Source organism: Nerophis ophidion, linkage group LG03, assembly GCF_033978795.1.
Source record: "Nerophis ophidion isolate RoL-2023_Sa linkage group LG03, RoL_Noph_v1.0, whole genome shotgun sequence".
NCBI classification, from domain to species: domain Eukaryota; kingdom Metazoa; phylum Chordata; class Actinopteri; order Syngnathiformes; family Syngnathidae; genus Nerophis; species Nerophis ophidion.
This window is the reverse complement of record NC_084613.1, coordinates 15,426,143-15,446,071: the sequence shown is the minus strand read 5'-3', so window position 1 is coordinate 15,446,071 and position 19,929 is coordinate 15,426,143. Positions and strand designations below refer to the sequence as shown.

Below are 19,929 nucleotides of genomic sequence, written 5' to 3'. Positions count from 1 at the left end.
GAACTTAGATATTGGGTTTCACTATGTGAAGGGCTTTGAGTCACTAGAGAAAAAGCGCTATATAAATATAATTCACTTCAGTCCATTATTTGGCCCTTTGAGATCAAAATTAGCCCACATTTTGGAGTTTGTCCTTTCCCTTCGTTCCATTTACCGCACATCGATAACGGCAAAGAATGCAACACCTCCGATTTTCTTCTTGAAGTACAGTTGTGTCGGTCACATGGTCTTAAAGTGACACACACGCTAACATTTTAGCTAGTTTTGCAACCATTCACTTCAGGTTCATATCACTTGGTACTTGAGACATGCTAACTGTTAGCATGCTAATATTAACGTTTAAACTTTTTTAGCCAATTTTACAAACATACACTTTATATGACTTGGCAGTTGACTCCGGCTAACTGTTAACGTGCTAAAATTAGCGTGCTAACCTTTTTAGCTACTTTTGCAACTGTTCATATCAGAGCCATAAAAAGCGTTTCTTGACGCTAGTTAACTGCTAGCATGCTAAATGCTAACATTACAGCACTAACCTTCCAGCTGATTTTGCAATACACCTTTATGATACATGGTACTTGACACACGTTAAATGAGCATTGCTAACCGTTTTAGCTAATTTTGCAAACGTTTACCTCAGGGTTCTATAACTTGGTACTTGACACATGCTAACTTTTAGAATGCTAAAGTTATCGTAATAGCATTGTCAGGCTTGTCCCTGACAGTTTGACTATGTTTTAGTTTTTTCCTCTGCATTTGTCTTTGTTTCCTCTGTGTGTGTAGTGTTTCCTGTCAGCGCTCTTATTTTGTTGGTTTCCCATCTTTCTCCCTGAGTGCTGTGTCCCCTCAGCTGCGGCTGATTGGCACCTGGCCACACCTGGTGTCAATTGGCCTGATCCTATTTGTACCTGCTTTTGTCCTCCAGTCAGTGCTGGATTATTGTCTTTTCTGTATTGTCGCTCCTGTCGTGTCGTGCCAATATCAGTTCTACTTGTCGATCCTACTGGGCTTGTCATTGCAGCGTAGCGGTATGCTATATTCATTAGATGTTTGTAGCTTACTGTTTTTTGTTCCCTGCTTCCAGTTTGTTTGCATATTACAAGTACGATTTCTGTTTCCTGCTCGATACCTGCTAGCTTCCACGCTAGGCTTGTTATCTTCTAGCTCCTATGCTAGCTCTTTTAGTTTGTTATCCGCCTCGTGCGCGGTTTTTGTTTGTACCCTTTATTTAGTTTTGTTTTAGTGTGTAAATTAAATCATGTTTTCTCACTCCATGCCTGCCTCCTTCTCTGCATCTTGGGGTTCGTCACCAACCAACTCTGACAAGCATGCTGACATTAACGTTCTAACTTTCTTAGCCAATTTTACAGTTGTGAACCTCAGAGTCATATCACTCGGTCGTTGACAAATGTTAACTGTTAGCATGCTAAATGCTAACAATAGCATGCTAACTTCGTAGTCGTACACCTCAGAGTCTTATAGCTTTTTTTGTTGACATATGTTAACTGTTAACTTTAGCATACTAACTTGTTCAACTAATTTTGCAGTCGTACACCTCAGAGTCAAATAACTTTGTACTTGACACATGCAAACTGTTAGCATGGCAGCATTAGCTTGTTAGCATGATAACTTTATTATTATATTTTTTTGCTAATTTGGCAGTGGTACACCTTAAGGTCATATAACTTAGTACTTGACACATGCCAACTCTTAGCGCGGCAACATTAGCTTTGTTAGCATGCCAATTTTTTTTGGTGCTAATTTTACTGTTGTACACCTTAGGGTCATATGGTCACTTGGTGCTTGACAAATGCTAATTGTTAGCATATACTGTACAATTTTATCTCATTTTGCAGTCGTACACCTCAGGGTCATATGACTTGGTACTTGACATGTAAACTGTTAGCATGCCAAAATTAACATTAGCATTAGCGTGAGCCTTAATGCACCTCATAAAATGTTTACGATGGCCACTGTTTGACATTGGAACAGACTATTTTTGCTCTACTTAATTTCCACTGGCAAGTATTGTTTTGAAATGACAACCGCGTGCGTATGGTGTTCCTCGTTGGAGGTTCCACGTGAGCGATGACGTTGTCGCGTGTCAGCTACCTCCTGTCCGGTGTCCAGCACACAGAGTGTGGAGCAGTGTCTCCTGGCGTCCATCAGCACATTCAGCATGGTGCACACACACAGCGGCACTCGGAAGTCCGTCGACTTGTTGGCTTTCTGCATTTTGGCGTCAAACGCAGATTTTGTTCTTTGGGAGCAAAAAGAGAAAGAGAAATGGCTCGGTGGGGAGGTCATGAAGATATGAAATCATGAAGTTATGAAGATAGGAAGCCATGAAGAAATGAAGTCATGAAGTCGTGAAGATATGAAGTTATGAAGTCATGAAGATGTGAAGTTATGAAGATATGAAGTCCAAGATGTCAAAGTTAAGAAGATATGAAGTCATGCAGACAGGAAGTAATGAAGATATGAAGTCATGAAAATGTGAAGTTATGAAGTCATGAAGATATTAAGTCACGATGTTATGAAGTCATGAAGATATGAAGTTATGAGGTCATGAAGATATGAAGTCATGAAGCTATGGAGTCATGAAGATATGAAGTCATGAAGTTTTGAAGATATGAAGTTTTGAAGATATGAAGTCATGACTATATGAAGAATGAAGATATGAAGTTATAAAGTTATGAAGTCATGAAGTTTTGAAGATATGAAGTTATGAAGTCATGAAGATATGAAGTTATGAAGTCACAAAGAAATGAAGTTATGAAGACAGATATGAAGTCATGAAGATATGAAGTCATGAAGAATAAATACATGAAGTTATGAAGTCATGAAGATATGAAGTCATGAAGATATTAAGTCATGACTTTATGAAGATATGAAGTCATGAAGATATGAAGTTATGAAGATATGAAGTCATACAGACATGAAGTAATGAAGATATGAAGTCATGAAGATTTGAAGATATGAAGTCATGAAGAATGAAGGTATGAACTCATAAAGTTATGAAGTCATGAATATATTAAGTCATGATTTTATGAAGTTATGAAGTCATGAAGCTATGAAGTCATGACGTAATGAATATATGAAGTCATGAAGATATGAAGTTATGAAGTCATGAAAATATGAAGTCATGATTTTATGAAGTCATGAATATATGAAGTCATGACGTTATGAATATATGAAGTCATGAAGATATGAAGATTTGAAGTCATGATTTCATGAAGTTATGAAGTCATTAAGATATTAAGTCATGACGTTATGAATATATGAAGCTATGAAGATATGAAGTCATGACGTCATGAACATGAAGTCATGAAATTATGAAGTTATGAAGACATGAAGCTATGAAGTCATGACGTTATGAACATGAAGTCATGAAGTTATGAAGACATGAAGATATGAAGTCATGACGTTATGAACATGAAGTCATGAAATTATGACGTTATGAAGATATGAAGCTATGAAGTCATGACGTTATGAACATCAAGTCATGATGTTACGAACATGAAGTTATGAAGTCAAGAAGATATGAAGTCATGAAGATATGAAGACTGAAGTTATGAAGTCATGAATATATGAAGCCATGAAGATATGAAGACTGAAGTTATGAAGTCATGAAGATGTGAAGCCATGAAGTGATGGGGGCATGAAGATGTGAAGCCATGAGGTAATGGAGACATGAAGATGTGAAGACATGAAGATATGAAGATATGAAGTAATGAAGACATGAAGATGTGAAGCCATGAAGTAATGGAGACATGAAGATGTGAAGCCATGAAGATATGAAGACATGAAGATGTGAAGCTATGAAGTAATGCAGACATGAAGATGTGAAGCCATGAAGATATGGAGACATGAAGAAGTGAAGCCATGAAGTAATGCAGACATGAAGATGTGAAGCCATGAAGATATGAATACATGAAGATGTGAAGCCATGAAGTAATGGAGACATGAAGATGTGAAGCCATGAAGATATGAAGACATGAAGATGTGAAGCCATGAAGTAATACAGACATGAAGATGTGAAGCCATGAAGATATGAAGACATGAAGATGTGAAGCCATGAAGATATGGAGACATGAAGATGTGAAGCCATGAAGATATGAAGACATGAAGATGTGAAGCCATGAAGTAATGCAAACATGAAGATGTGAAGCCATGAAGATATGAAGACATGAAGATGTGGAGCCATGAATATATGGAGACATGAAGATGTGAAGCCATGAAGTAATGAAGACATGAAGATGTGAAGCCATGAAGATATGGAGACATGAATAGTGACCTCCTAACGCAGGCCTCCATCATGTCGCTGGCCATCAGCTTGAGCCGCTGCTCCAGATGTTGTGCAAACTGCTCCTCAGGCCAGTGCAGGTCCACCACGAACATCTGCAGAGCGTTCAGCTTCCAGAACATGTCGTCCGACGTGGCCGAGCCGTTGCTGCCATGGCAACCGTGTGCAACAAGGAAAAGTGTCACTTACAATCATGCTTGTACTTGCACATCATGTTCCCTGTCATGTGGAGTCTCTGCGACACGTCAATCACACATGTGCTATTTTACGCTGCAAACCCAAGACAAATATGATCATTACTAGTATTCATGTTGCAACACAAGAATGTACACCTTAGTCAACATCATTATTATTATTATTATTATTATTACATCTACTTCTGATTTTGGCTAACTCAACCATCAGCATATCAAAACTCATCATGAAGTACATCTTCTGATGATATGTGTTTATGCAAGTACAGTAGGTTCTATATAAGTACAGTATAATGTATGTTTGTACAGTACACCTTATATAAGTGGCATATGCTTTATATTAATGTAAGTACAGTATGCTTTGCTAATAAAGGTACAGTATGTTTTATGTTTATGCAAATACAGTATCTTTCATCTAAATACAGTAAGGTTTATGTTTGTATAAGTACAGTATGTTTCATCTACAAACCCCGTTTCCATATGAGTTGGAAAATTGTGTTAAACGTAAATATAAATGGAATACAATGATTTGCAAATCCTTTTCAACCCATATTCAGTTGAATGCACTACAAAGACAAGATATTTAATGTACAAACTCATTAACTTAATTTTTTTTTTTGCAAATAATTCACTTCGAATTTCATGGCTGCAACACGTGCCAAAGTAGTTGGGAAAGGGCATGTTCACCACTGTGTTACATCACCTTTTCTTTTAACAACACTCAATAAACGTTTGGGAACTGAGGAAACTAATTGTTGAAGCTTTGAAAGTGGAATTCTTTCCCATTCTTGTTTTATGAGGAGCTTTAGTCGTTCAACAGTCCGGGGTCTTTTTGTCGTATTTTACGCTTCGTAATGCACCACACATTTTCAATGGGAGACATGTCTGGACTGTAGGCGGGCCAGGAAAGTACCCGCGCTCTTTTACTACGAAGCCACGCTGTTGTAACATGTGGCTTGGAATTGTTTTGCTAAAATAAGCAGGGGCGTCCATGACAATGTTGCTTGGATGACAACATATGTTGCTCCAAAACCTGTATGGACCTTTCAGCATTAATGGTGCCTTCACAGATGTGTAAGTTACCCATGCCTTGGGCACTAATACACCCCCATACCATCACAGATGCTGGCTTTTGAACTTTGTGCCTAGAACAATCCGGATTGTTATTTTCCTCTTTGTTCCGGAGGACACCACGTCCACAGTTTCAAAATATAATTTGAAATGTGGACTCGTCAGACCACAGAACACTTTTCCACTTTGCATCAGTCCATCTCAGATGATCTCAGGCCTAGCGCAGCCGGCGGCGTTTCTGAGTGTTGTTGATGAATGGCTTTCGCTTTGCATAGTAGAGCTTTAACGTGCACTTACAGATGTAGCGACCAACTGTAGTTACTGACAGTGGTTTTATGAAGTGTTCCTGAGCCTAAGTAGTGATATCCTTTACACACTGATGTCGGTTTTTGATGCAGTACCGCCTGAGGGTTCAAAGGTCCGTAAAATCATCGCTTACGTGCAGTGATTTCTCCAGATTCTCTGAACCTTTTGATGATTTTACGGACCATAGATGGTAAAATCCCTAAATTCCTTGCAATAGCTCGTTGAGAAATGTTGTTCTAAAACTGTTCGACAATTTGCTTACAAATTGGTGACCCTCGCCTCATCCTTGTTTGTGAATTACTTAGCATTTCATGGAAGCTGTTTTTATACCCAATCATGGCACCCACCTGTTCCCAATTAGCCTGCACACCTGTGGGATTTTCCAGATAAGTGTTTGATGAGCATTCCTCAACTTTATCAGTATGTATTGCCACCTTTCCCAACTTCTTTGTCACGTGTTGCTGGCATCAAATTCTAAAGTAACTGATTATTGGCAAAAAAAAAAAAAAATGTTTATCAGTTTGAACATCAAATATGTTGTCTTTGTAGTGCATTCAACTGAATATGGGTTGGAAAAGATTTGCAAATCATTGTATTCCGTTTATATTTACATCTAACACAATTTCCCAACTCATATGGAAACGGGGTTTGTAAGTACAGTAAGGTTTATGTTTATGTAAGTACAGTATCTTTCATCTAAATACAGTATGATTTATGTTGATGTAGGTAGGACATATTCCATGTGTGGGTCTGACATACTGTGCATGCAGCATACAAACAACATGCCCGGTGGTGCGTTCAAGGAGCTGGGACGGATGGACGCAGGTGACATCACAGAGACGTCAGAGACTAGCAAGTGTACATCGGGGGAGGGGTCTCACTCTGCCTTTAAAAGACGACCACGTCAACAAGTGGCGCAGGAAATAAACGCTTTGGCCCGAGTCCGCCGTGCAATTACACGTCGTCCCCTCAAGTCTAATTAGTGTGCTCTTGTCCCCTGGGGACCGGGGGGGCTAATCGCTAATCAAGTGCCACTTTTGTTCTCCCCCTCCTTGACGACTTCGCACTAGCGCTAAGTGGAGCCGAGCACTGCGCTCCGATTTAGGGACGGACAGACTCTCCATCGTCCACCCAACAAACTCCCCTTGGGGTCCCAACAACACGTTAGCTTGGGTAACCATAGTGACCAAAGGAGGGTCTCCCATTTTAACATCCTTATAGGACCAAAGAGTCTCATCACGCAGAAGCTTTTGGCCTATAGTCTCCATGTCCTAATGTTGCCACGTCCTAAAGTCGCCACATCCTTAAGTCTCCATGTTCTAAAGTCTCCACGTCCTAAAGTCTACACGTCCTAAAACATCCACGTCCTAAAGACTCCATTCTCTAAAGTTGCCATGCCCTAAAGTCACCATGTCCTAAAGTATTCCTGTTCTAATGTCTTCTTGTTCTAACGTCTTCTTGTTCTAACGTCTTACTGTTTTAATGTCTTCCTGTCTTAATGTCTCCATGCTCTAATGTCTCAATGTCCTAAAGTCCCTGTGTCCGAAAGTCTTCGTGTCCTAAAGTCTCCATGTCCTATGTCTCCACGTCCTAAAACCTCCATGTCCTAAGTATTCATGTTCTAATTGCTCCATGTCCTAAAGTCTCCATGTCCTAAAACGTCCATGTCCTAAAATCTCCATGTTCTAATGTCTCAATGTTCTAAAGTATCCATGCCCTAAAGTATCCATCCATGCCATAGAGTCTCAGTGTCTTAGTATCTGTGTCCTAAAGTCTCCATGTCCTAAAGCCTCCATGTTCTAATGTCTCAATGTTCTCAAGACCCCATGCCATAAAGTCTCCGTGCCTTAGTGTCTTTGTCCTAAAATCTCTGTGTCCTAAAGTCTCTGTGTCTTCAAGTCTTCATGTGCTAAAGTCTTCATGTCCTAAAATCTCCACGTCCTAAAGTCTCCATGTCCTAATGCATTTATGTCCTAAAGTCTCTGTGTTCTAAAGTATATGTGTCCTAAAGTCTCCATGCCCTAAGTCTCCATGTCCTAATGTATTCATGTCCTAATGTCTTAATTTCTCCGAAGTCTCCATGTCCTAATGCATTCATGTCCTAAAGTCTCTGTGTCCTAAAGTCTCTGTGTCCTAAAGGCTCCATGTCCTAAAGTCTCCATGCTCTAAAGTCTCCATGTCCTAATGTCTTAAAGTCTTAATTTCTCTGAAGTCTCCATGTCCTAAAGTCTCCACATCCTAAAGTCTCCATGTGCTAAAGTCTCCATGTCCTACTGTATTCATGTTCTAATGTCTTAGTCTTAATTTCTCTGAAGTCTCCATGTCCTAAAGTCTCCACATCCTAAAGCCTCCATGTTCTAATGCCTCAAAGTTCTCAAGACTCCATGCCCTAAAGTTTCCGTGTCTGTGTCCTAAAGTATCTGTGTCTTAAAGTCTTCATGTCCTAAAATCTCAATGTCCTTAAGTCTCCATGTCCTAATGAATTCATGTCATAAAGTCTCTGTGTCCTAAAGTTTCTGTGTCCTAAAGTGTCCATGTCCTACTGTATTCATGTTCTAATGTCTTAGTCTTAATTTCTCTGAAGTCTCCATGCCATAAAGTCTCAGTGTCTTAGTGTCTGTGTCCTAAAATCTCCGTGTCCTAAAGTCTCTGTGTTTTCAAGTCTTTATGTCCTAAAATCTCCATGTCCTAATGTATTCATGTCCTAAAGTCTCTGTGTCCTAAAGTCTCCCGTGTCCTAATGTATTCATGTTCTAATGTCTTAAAGTCTTAATTTCTCTGAAGTCTCCATGTCCTAAAGTCTTGTTAACACCAAGACATGAAGTGTACCTGAAGTGGACACGAGGACAAAACTTTTGTTTGGACCACCTGGGCAACGAATGTCAGCTAGTAACGACTCTCAAGCAGTGGAGATTTGTGGAGGTGTGTTTTAAGCCCACATACACGTTACACCAGGTTTTGTGTGTTGGACACCGACATTGACAGGATCATGGACAAAGTCAAAGAGGGTCAGTGCCAGGTTTTACGGGATGGACATTGACATTGACATTGACAGGATCATGGACAAAGTCAAAGAGGGTCAGTGCCAGGTTTTACGGGATGGACATTGACATTGACAGGATCATGGACAAAGTCAACAAGGGTCAGTACCAGGTTTTACGGGATGGACATTGACATCGACAGGATCATGGACAAAGTCAACAAGGGTCAGTACCAGGGTTTGTGTGCTGGAAATTGACATGAACAGGATCATGGACAATGTCAACAAGGGTCAGTACCAGGGTTTACGTGCTGGACATTGACATGAACAGGATCATGGACAATGTCAAAAGGGTCAGTACCAGGGTTTGTGTGCTGGACATTGACATGAACAGGATCATGGACAATGTCAACAAGGGTCAGTACCAAGTTTTGTGTGCTGGACATTGACATGAACAGGATCATGGACAAAGTCAACAAGGGGTCAGTACCAGGGTTTGTGTGCTGGACATTGACATGAACAGGATCATGGACAAAGTCAACAAGGGTCAGTACCAGGTTTTGTGTGCTGGACATTGACATGAACAGGATCATGGACAAAGTCAACAAGGGTCAGTACCAGGGTTTACGTGCTGGAAATTGACATGAACAGGATCATGGACAATGTCAACAAGGGTCAGTACCAGGTTTTGTGTGCTGGACATTGACATGAACAGGATCATGGACAAAGTCAACAAGGGTCAGTACCAGGGTTTGTGTGCTGGACATTGACATGAACAGGATCGTGGACAAAGTCAACAAGGGTCAGTACCAGGGTTTGTGTGCTGGACATTGACATGAACAGAATCGTGGACAAAGTCAACAAGGGTCAGTACCAGGGTTTGTGTGCTGGACATTGACATGAACAGGATCATGGACAATCTCAACAAGGGTCAGTACCAGGGTTTGCGTGCTGGACATTGACATGAACAGGATCATGGACAATGTCAAAAGGGTCAGTACCAGGGTTTGTGTGCTGGACATTGACATGAACAGGATCATGGACAAAGTCAACAAGGGTCAGTACCAGGGTTTGTGTGCTGGACATTGACATGAACAGGATCATGGACAAAGTCAACAAGGGTCAGTACCAGGGTTTGTGTGCTGGACATTGACATGAACAGAATCGTGGACAAAGTCAACAAGGGTCAGTACCAGGGTTTGTGTGCTGGACATTGACATGAACAGGATCATGGACAATGTCAACAAGGGTCAGTACCAGGGTTTGCGTGCTGGACATTGACATGAACAGGATCATGGACAAAGTCAACAAGGGGTCAGTACCAGGGTTTGTGTGCTGGACATTGACATGAACAGGATCTTGGACAAAGTCAACAAGGGTCAGGACCAGGGTTTTAGAGAGTCAACAAGATTTTGTCAGACACAGCATAAACGGCAAGTATTTCGATGTGGATGGGACAAAGATGCAGTCAATGACAGGTTGGACAGCGGCGTCAAGGAACGTGTCCACGTGTACAGGAAGTGAGAGGACAAACGTGCAACAGTCAAATGTCTTGGACTGATGTCCACTTTAAGCACAAATGTCAAGTCGGGAAGTTAGGATAAACATGCAAAGAGACACAAACGCAACGGCGAGGTCTTCATGCTTACCTGAGCCCACCTAGACTTGAGAGACAGATTGGTCCTTTACGTCAGACCGCTTTAATGTCAAAAAACAGACAAGCGCTGCTACAACTTAAAAAGAAAAATTCTCTTATGTTGTCCTTGTAAGGTTTTTTTTTTACGTTTAAGTTTATGACATGTCTATCATTGTTAGCATCTTCTCTACACCATGGAGTCCCCCTGCCAGGTCCCATGTCCTAAAGTCTTCATGACCCAAAGTCTTCATCTTGATGTCCTAAAGTCTTCATGTCCTGAAATCTTCATGTCATGAAATCTTCATGTCTCCATCTCCTTAAGTCTTCATGTCCTAAAGTCTTCATTTATCTGAAGTCTTCATGTCCTAAAGTCTTCATGTCCTAATGGCTTCATGTCCTAATGGCTTCATGTCCTAAAGTCTACAATATCTCGGAAGTCTTCATGTCTTAAAGTGTTAATGTCTCTGTGTCCTAAAGTCTTAATTTCTCTGAAAAAAAAGCATGTCCTAAACTCTCCATGCCCTAAAGTCTCCATGCCCTAAAGTCTCCATGTCCTAAAGTCTCCATGCCCTAAAGTCTCCATGTCCTAAAGTCTCCATGCCCTAAAGTCTCAATGCCCTAAAGTCTTCATGCCCTAAAGTCTTCATGTCCTAAAGTCTTCATTTATCTGAAGTCTTCATGTCCTAAAGTATTGATGTCCTAAGGTTTTGATGTCCTAAAGTCTTAATTTCTCAGAAGTCTTCATGTCCTAAAGTCTTCATGTCTTTGTGTTCTAAAGTCTTAATTTCTCTGAAAAAAAATCATTTGTTAAAGTCTCCATGTCCTGAAATAGTCATGTCCTTAAATCTTTATGTCCTAAAATCTTCATGTCCTAAAGTTTAAGTGCCCTAAAATACCCATGTTCTAAAGTCTTCATGTCCTAAACTTTAAATTTCCTAAAGTCTTTATGTCCTAAAATCTCCATGCCCCAAAGTCTCCATGTCCGAAAGTCTTCAATTCTCGGAAGTCTTCATGTCTTAAAGTCTCAATGTCTCTGTGTCCTAAAGTCTTGATTTCTCTAAAAAAAGCATGTCCCAAACTCTCCATGCCCTAAAGTCTCCGTGCCCTAAAGTCTTCATGTTCTAAAGTCTTCATGTTCTAAAGTCTTCATGTCGTAAAGTCTTCATTTTTCTGAAGTCTTCATGTCCTAAAGTATTGATGTCCTAAAATCTTCATGTCCTAAAGTCTTCATATCCTAAAGTCTTCATGTCTCTGTGTCCTAAAGTCTTAATTTATCAGAAAAAAATCATGTTTTAAAGTCTCCATGTCCTAAAGTCTTCATGCCCTTTAATCATTATGTCCTAAAGTCTTCATGCCCTAAAGTCATCATGTCTCAAATTCTCCATGCCCTAAAGTCTCCATGTCCTGAAGTCCTCATGTCCTTAAATCATTAAGTCCTAAAGTTTCCATGCCCTAAAGTATTCATGTCCTAATTTTTCCAAGCCCTAGACTTTCCATTTCCTAAAGTCTCCATGCTCTAAAGTCTCCATGGCCTAAAGTCTCAATGTCCTAAACTTTCCATTTCCTAAACTCTCAATGTCCTAAATTTCAATTTCCTAAAGTCTTCATGCCCTAAAGTCTCCATACCTTAAAGTCTCCATGACCTAAAGTCTCCATGGCCTAAAGTCTCCATGGCCTAAAGTCTCCATGTCCTAAAGTCTTCATGTCCCTAAAATCTCCATGTCCGAACGTGTCTATGTCCGAAAGTTGTCATGTCTTAAAGTCTCCATGTCCGTATGTCTTCATGTCCTTAAATCCTTATGTCCTACAATCTTCATGTCCTAAAATTTCCATGCCCTAAAGTATCCATGTCCTAAAGTCTTCATGTCCTAAAACGTTCATGTCCTAAAGTCTCCATGTCCCAAAGTCATCATGTCTTAAAGTCTCCATGTCCCAAAGTCATCATGTCTTAAAGTCTCCATGCCCTAAAGTCTTCCATCCCTAAAGTCTCCAGGTCCTAAAGTCTCCATTTCCTAAAGTCTCCATGCCCTGAAGTCTGTATGTCCTAAAGTCTCCATGTCCTAAAACCTTAATGTCCTAAAGTCTCCATGTCCTAAAACTTTCATGTCCTAAAGCCTCCATGCCCTAAAGTCATCATGTCTTAAAGTCTCCATGCGCTAAAGTCTTCCATCCCTAAATTCTCTATGTCCTAAAGTCTCCATGTCCTAAAACCTTAATGTCCTAAAGTCTCCATGTCCTAAAACTTTCATGTCCTAAAGTCTCCATGTCCTAAAGTCTCCATGCCCTAAAGTCTCCATGCCCTAAAGTCATCATGTCTTAAAGTCTCCATGCGCTAAAGTCTTCCATCCCTAAATTCTCCATGTCCCAAAGTCTCCATGTCCTAAAGTCTCCATGTCTTAAAGTCTCCATGCGCAAAAGTCTTCCATCCCTAAATTCTCCATGCCCTAAAGTCATCATGTCTTAAAGTCTCCATGCGCAAAAGTCTTCCATCCCTAAATTCTCCATGTCCTAAAGTCTCCATGTCCTAAAGTCTTCATGTCCTAAAGTCTCCATGCCTTAAAGTCTCTATGCATTAAAGTCTCCATGACCTAAAGTCTCCATGGCCTAAAGTCTCCATGGCCTAAATTCTCCATGTCCTAAAGTCTTCATGTCCTAAAATCTCCATGTCCGAACGTGTCTATGTCCAAAAGTTGTCATGTCTTAAAGTCTCCATGTCCGTATGTCTTCATGTCCTTAAATCCTTATGTCCTACAATCTTCATGTCCTAAAATGTCCATCCCCTAAAGTATCCATGTCCTAAAGTCTTCATGCCCTAAAGTCTCCATGTCCCAAAGTCATCATGTCTTAAAGTCTCCATGCCCTAAAGTCATGATGTCTTAAAGTCTCCATGCCCTAAAGTCTTCCATCCCTAAAGTCTCCAGGTCCTAAAGTCTCCATGTCCTAAAGTCTCCATACCCTGAAGTCTGCATGTCCTAAAGTCTCCATGCCCTAAAGTCTGCATGTCCTAAAGTCTCCATGTCCTAAAACCTTAATGTCCTAAAGTCTCCATGTCCTAAAACTTTAATGTCCTAAAGTCTCCATGTCCTAAACCCTCCATGCCCTAAAGTCATCATGTCTTAAAGTCTCCATGCGCTAGTCTTCCATCCCTAAATTCTCCATGTCCTAAAGTCTCCGTGTCCTAAAGTCTCCATGTCCTAAAACCTGAATCTCCTAAAGTCTCCATGTCCTAAAGCATCCATGCCCTAAAGTCATCATGTCTTAAAGTCTCCATGCGCTAAAGTCTTCCATCCCTAAATTCTCCATGTCCTAAAGTCTCCATGTCCTAAAACCTTAATGTCCTAAAGTCTCCATGTCCTAAAACTTTCATGTCCTAAAGTCTCCATGTCCTAAAGCCTCCATGCCCTAAAGTCATCATGTCTTAAAGTCTCCATGCCCTAAAGTCTTCCATCCCTAAAGTCTCCATGTCCTAAAGTCTCCATGTCCTAAAGTCTCCATGTCCTAAAGTCTCCATGCCCTAAAGTCTGCATGTCCTAAAGTCTCCATGTCCTAAAACCTTAATGTCCTAAAGTCTCCATGTCCTAAAACTTTCATGTCCTAAAGCCTCCATGCCCTAAAGTCATCATGTCTTAAAGTCTCCATGCGCTAAAGTCTTCCATCCCTAAATTCTCCATGTCCTAAAGTCTCCATGTCCTAAAACCTTAATGTCCTAAAGTCTCCATGTCCTAAAACTTTCATGTCCTAAAGTCTCCATGTCCTAAAGCCTCCATGCCCTAAAGTCATCATGTCTTAAAGTCTCCATGCCCTAAAGTCTTCCATCCCTAAAGTCTCCATGCCCTGAAGTCTCCATGTCCTAAAGTCTCCATGCCCTAAAGTCTGCATGTCCTAAAGTCTCCATGTCCTAAAACTTTCATGTCCTAAAGTCTCCATGTCCTAAAGCCTCCATGCCCTAAAGTCATCATGTCTTAAAGTCTCCATGCCCTAAAGTCTTCCATCCCTAAAGTCTCCATGCCCTAAAGTCTGCATGTCCTAAAGTCTCCATGTCCTAAAACCTTAATGTCCTAAAGTCTCCATGTCCTAAAGCCTCCATGCCCTAAAGTCATCATGTCTTAAAGTCTCCATGCACTAAAGTCTTCCATCCCTAAATTCTCCATGTCCCAAAGTCTCCATGTCCTAAAGTCTCCATGTCCTAAAGTCTCCATGTCCTAAAACTTTCATGTCCTAAAGTCTCCATGTCCTAAAGTCATCATGTCTTAAAGTCTCCATGCGCTAAAGTCTTCCATCCCTAAAGTCTCCATGTCCTAAAGTCTCCATGTCCTAAAACCTTAATGTCCTAAAGTCTCCATGTCCTAAAACTTTCATGTCCTAAAGTCTCCATGCGCTAAAGTCTTCCATCCCTAAATTCTCCATGTCCTAAAGTCTCCATGTCCTAAAGTCTCCATGTCTTAAAGTCTCCATGTCCTAAAACCTCCATGCCCTAAAGTCATCATGTCTTAAAGTCTCCATGCCCTAAAGTCTCCATGTCCTAAAACCTTAATGTCCTAAAGTCTCCATGTCCTAAAACTTTCATGTCCTAAAGTCTCCATGCGCTAAAGTCTTCCATCCCTAAATTCTCCATGTCCTAAAGTCTCCATGTCCTAAAGTCTCCATGTCTTAAAGTCTCCATGTCCTAAAACCTCCATGCCCTAAAGTCATCATGTCTTAAAGTCTCCATGCCCTAAAGTCTTCCATCCCTAAAGTCTCCATGCCCTGAAGTCTCCATGTCCTAAAGTCTCCATGCCCTAAAGTCTGCATGTCCTAAAGTCTCCATGTCCTAAAACCTTAATGTCCTAAAGTCTCCATGTCCTAAAGCCTCCATGCCCTAAAGTCATCATGTCTTAAAGGCTCCATGCGCTAAAGTCTTCCATCCCTAAATTCTCCATGTCCTAAAGTCTCCATGTTCTAAAACTTTCATGTCCTAAAGTCTCCATGTCCTAAAGTCACCATGTCTTAAAGTCTCCATGCGCTAAAGTCTTCCATCCCTAAATTCTCCATGTCCTAAAGTCTCCATGTCCTAAAGTCTTCATGCCCTGAAGTCTGCATGTCCTAAAGTCTCCATGTCCCAAAGTCTCCATAACCCTAAAGTCTTCATGTCCTAAAACCTTCATGCCCCAAAGTCTCCATGTTTGTTCAATGTGGTTAAAAAGACAAGTTGTCCTCCTACTTCTTTAAGGTGTAGCTTGACGCCATTTCTATCATCCAAGAAGGACTCCCCGCCTGGTGGGCGAGGTACGACGTCCTTCGGCAGACGGAGCATGCGGGGGACGGCGAAGACAGCGCGGCGTACGTACGTGTGGTTAAGTGGCGGTCCCATCCAGGCCGGTGGCGAGAAGCTGGGCATGGACGGAAGGGACAGAGGGAGGCTGGGGACTTTGAGGAGGGGGACGCCGGCGAGGTTGTTAGTTAGAGACCTGCATGCGGGTCGCAGAGGGGAGAGGACAGAGGAGGCACAGTGGTGACAAAGACCGGGGACTCAGGATGAAAGGCGGCGGCGTGTTGATTGTGTCCAAGACAATGTCCCCACACGTAGTCTGTCCTTGTCCTCGGCTTTTCTCCCTCACCTGTGTTCACACTAAATGACCGCGCTGAAAACCATCAGTCGCACCGAGAAGACGTCATTGATCCATCATTGATCCGTCATCACCTGCGGCCGTCTCCATGACGACCGCAACAATAACGTCTCGTTCACACCGAGGAGGACGCTAAGGACATGAGGCAACGCGGCAAAATACCCAAGATGGCACACACCTTGTGGTGTAACGCAAAAATAAAGAGAAAATAAAATGTGTCATCAAAATTTAGTTAGTAGTATAATTCAGTGATTGTATGTAGTGGAGCAGGCGCTTGAGTTATATTCCTATGTCGTTTTATATTTGCAACTTAAATATGTGTATTGTTAAATGGCAACAGTAGAGCACCGTTATTTGTAACATAGGGAGTTCATTTTGTTGTAATTCCAGCATTACTAAAAGCCATTGTAATACTGGGCGACTCCAGCAGGGGGCGCGTTGTACTGGGAGCTATACTAAGAGGACACGTGACTTCCACGCAGTCATTACAGACTTGTACAGAACCAAGTTGCGTCCTTGTGTCTGTACAACTAAAACATCTCCCTTCTCAGGCACAAGTCTTTTTATGTAAGTAATTTTACCCCCGAATTTATCTTTGTACTGTTAAAACATGTTTGAAAGAGTATATTGTTATAAACCGTGTCTTCTCAGTCGACAAGGCTTTATATATAACCAAGCTAATGCTAATGCTAACTGCTGATGTCGAGGCGAATGCTAGCTGCATCATCAGTGTTGGATATACAGGTGTTGTTCATTTTATTAGAATATCAGGAAAAAGTTGATTTATTTCAGTAATTATATTCAGAATGTGAAACTTACATATTATATCAATTCATTACACACATAGTGATATATTTGAAATGTTTATTTCTTTAAATTTTGATGATTAGTACTGACGATTACTGAAAATCCCAAATTCAGTATCTCAGAAAATTAGAATATTACTTACGACTAGTCCATCCATCCATCATCTTCCGCTTATCCGAGGTCGGGTCGCGGGGGCAACAGCCTAAGCAGGGAAACCCAGACTTCCCTCTTCCCAGCCACTTCGTCTAGCTCTTCCCGGGGGATCCCGAGGCTTTCCCAGGCCAGCCGGGAGACATAGTCTTCCCAATGTGTCCTGGGTCTTCCCCGTGGTCTCCTACCGGTTGGACGTGCCCTAAACGCCTCCCTAGGGGAGGCGTTTAGGGCGTTTACTAGGTACTAGGTGTTTACGACTAGTACCAAAAAATATTTTTTAGAAATGTGGGCCAACTGAAAAGTATGAAGATGGAAAGTTTCAGCATGTACGGCAATCAATACTTAGTTGCAGCTCCTTTTGCCTGAATTGCTGCAGCAATACGGCATGGCATGGAGTCCACCAGTCTGTTGCACTCCTCAGGTGTTATGAGAGCCCAGCTTGCTTTAATAGTGGCCTTCAGCTCTTCAGCATTGTTGGGTCTGGCATCTCGCATCTTCCGCTTCACAATACCCCATAGGTTTTCTATGGGGTTAAGGTCAGGTGAGTTTGGAGGCCAATCAAGAACAGGGATACCATGGTCCTTAAACCAGGTACTGGTAGATTTGGCACTGTGTGCAGGTGCCAAGTCATGTTGGAAAATGAAATCTTCACCTCCATAAAATTGGTCCGCGGCAGGCAGCATAAAGTGTTCTGAAACTTCCTGGTAGACTGCTGCATTGACCCTAGACCTCAGGAAACACAGTGGACCAACACCAGCAGATGACATGGCACCCCAGACCATTACCGATTGAGGAAATTTGACACTGGACTTCAGGCAACGTGGATTCTGTGCCTCTGCTATCTTCCTCCAGACTCTGGGACCTTGATTTCCAAAGGAGATACAAAATTTACTTCCATCTGAAAACATAACTTTGGACCACTCAGCAGCAGTCCAGTCCTTTTTGTCTTGAGCCCAGGCGAGACGCTTTTGACGTTGTCTCTTATTCAAGAGTGGCTTTATACAAGGAATACGACAGCTGAAGCCCATATCTTGCATACGTCGGTGAGTGGTGGTTCTTGAAGCACTGACTCCAGCTGCAGTCCACCCTTTGTGGATCTCCCCCACATTTTTGAATCGGTTTTGTTTGACAATCCTCTCCAGGGCGGGGTTATCCCTCTTGCTTGTACACTTTTTTCTACCACATCTTTGTCTTCCCTTCGCCTCTCTATTAATGTGCTTGGACACAGATCTCTGGGAACATACAACCTCTTTGGCAATGACCTTTTGTGTCTTGCCCTCCTTCTTTAAAGTATCAATGGTCATCTTTTGGACAGTTGTCAAGTCAGCAGTCTTCCCCATGATTGTGTGTCATACATAATCAAAACGAGAGACCATTTAAAGGCTTTTCCAGGTGTTTTGAGTTAGTTAGCTAATTAGAGTGTGGCACCAGGTGTCTTCAATATCTGACCTTTTCACCATATTCTAATTTTCTGAGATGTTGAATTTAGGGTTTTCATTGGTTGTCAGCTATAATCATCTCCTTTTTGGCAAAAAAAAAACACTTGAAATGTATCAGTCTGTTTGGAATGAATGTATACATTCTACTAGTTTGACTTTCTAAATGGAATTAATGAAATAAATCAACTTTTTCATGATATTCTAATAATATGACCAGCACCTGTATACAAAGGTACTGTGTGTAGTTCATTATCAATCTGCGTGTATTTCTGTTTAAATGTGTGTTTTATAGAATTTCTGGGACTATCCATCCATCCATCCATCATCTTCCGCTTATCCGAGGTCGGGTCGCGGGGGCAACAGCCTAAGCAGGGAAACCCAGACTTCCCTCTCCCCAGCCACTTTGTCTAGCTCTTCCCGGGGGATCCCGAGGCGTTCCCAGGCCAGCCGGGAGACATAGTCTTCCCAACGTGTCCTGGGTCTTCCCCGTGGCCTCCTACCGGTTGGACGTGCCCTAAACACCTCCCTAGGGAGGCGTTCGGGTGGCATCCTGACCAGATGCCCGAACCACCTCATCTGGCTCCTCTCGATGTGGAGGAGCAGCGGCTTTACTTTGAGTTCCTCCCGGATGGCAGAGCTTCTCACCCTATCTCTAAGGGAGAGCCCCGCCACACGGCGGAGGAAACTCATTTCGGCCGCTTGTACCCGTGATCTTATCCTTTCGGTCATGACCCAAAGCTCATGACCATAGGTGAGGATGGGAACGTAGATCGACCGGTAAATTGAGAGCTTTGCCTTCCGGCTCAGCTCCTTCTTCACCACAACGGATCGGTACAACGTCCGCATTACTGAAGACGCCGCACCGATCCGCCTGTCGATCTCACGATCCACTTTTCCCTCACTCGTGAACAAGACTCCTAGGTACTTGAAGTCCTCCACTTGGGGCAGGGTCTCCTCCCCAACCCGGAGATGGCACTCCACCCTTTTCCGGGCGAGAACCATGGACTCGGATTTGGAGGTGCTGATTCTCATTCCGGTCGCTTCACACTCGGCTGCGAACCGATCCAGCGAGAGCTGAAGATCCCGGTCAGATGAAGCCATCAGGACCACATCATCTGCAAAAAGCAGAGACCTAATCCTGCGGTTACCAAACCGGAACCCCTCAACGCCTTGACTGCGCCTAGAAATTCTGTCCATAAAAGTTATGAACAGAATCGGTGACAAAGGACAGCCTTGGCGGAGTCCAACCCTCACTGGAAATGTGTCCGACTTACTGCCGGCAATGCGAACCAAGCTCTGGCACTGATCGTACAGGGAACGGACCGCCACAATAAGACAGTCCGATACCCCATACTCTCTGAGCACTCCCCACAGGACTTCCCGAGGGACACGGTCGAATGCCTTCTCCAAGTCCACAAAGCACATGTAGAC

General features: G+C 42.2%; 1 protein-coding gene across 10 annotated transcripts in view; it reads right to left on the bottom strand.

Moving 5' to 3' along the window:
* cadps2 (Ca++-dependent secretion activator 2) overlaps positions 1–19,929 on the bottom strand; it is a 322,908-nt gene that overhangs the window by 53,084 nt on the left and 249,895 nt on the right. For all 10 annotated transcript variants that reach the window (XR_009806043.1, XM_061894374.1, XM_061894375.1 and 7 more), the window contains 2 exons: positions 4,298–4,453; positions 2,113–2,260 (listed from right to left, as the gene is read on the bottom strand). Coding sequence is in view for 9 of the 10 variants with exons in the window: in XM_061894374.1 (XP_061750358.1) it covers positions 2,113–2,260; positions 4,298–4,453 (304 nt within the window). In the remaining variant the exon portion in view is untranslated. The remainder of the gene's footprint in view (positions 1–2,112; positions 2,261–4,297; positions 4,454–19,929) is intronic.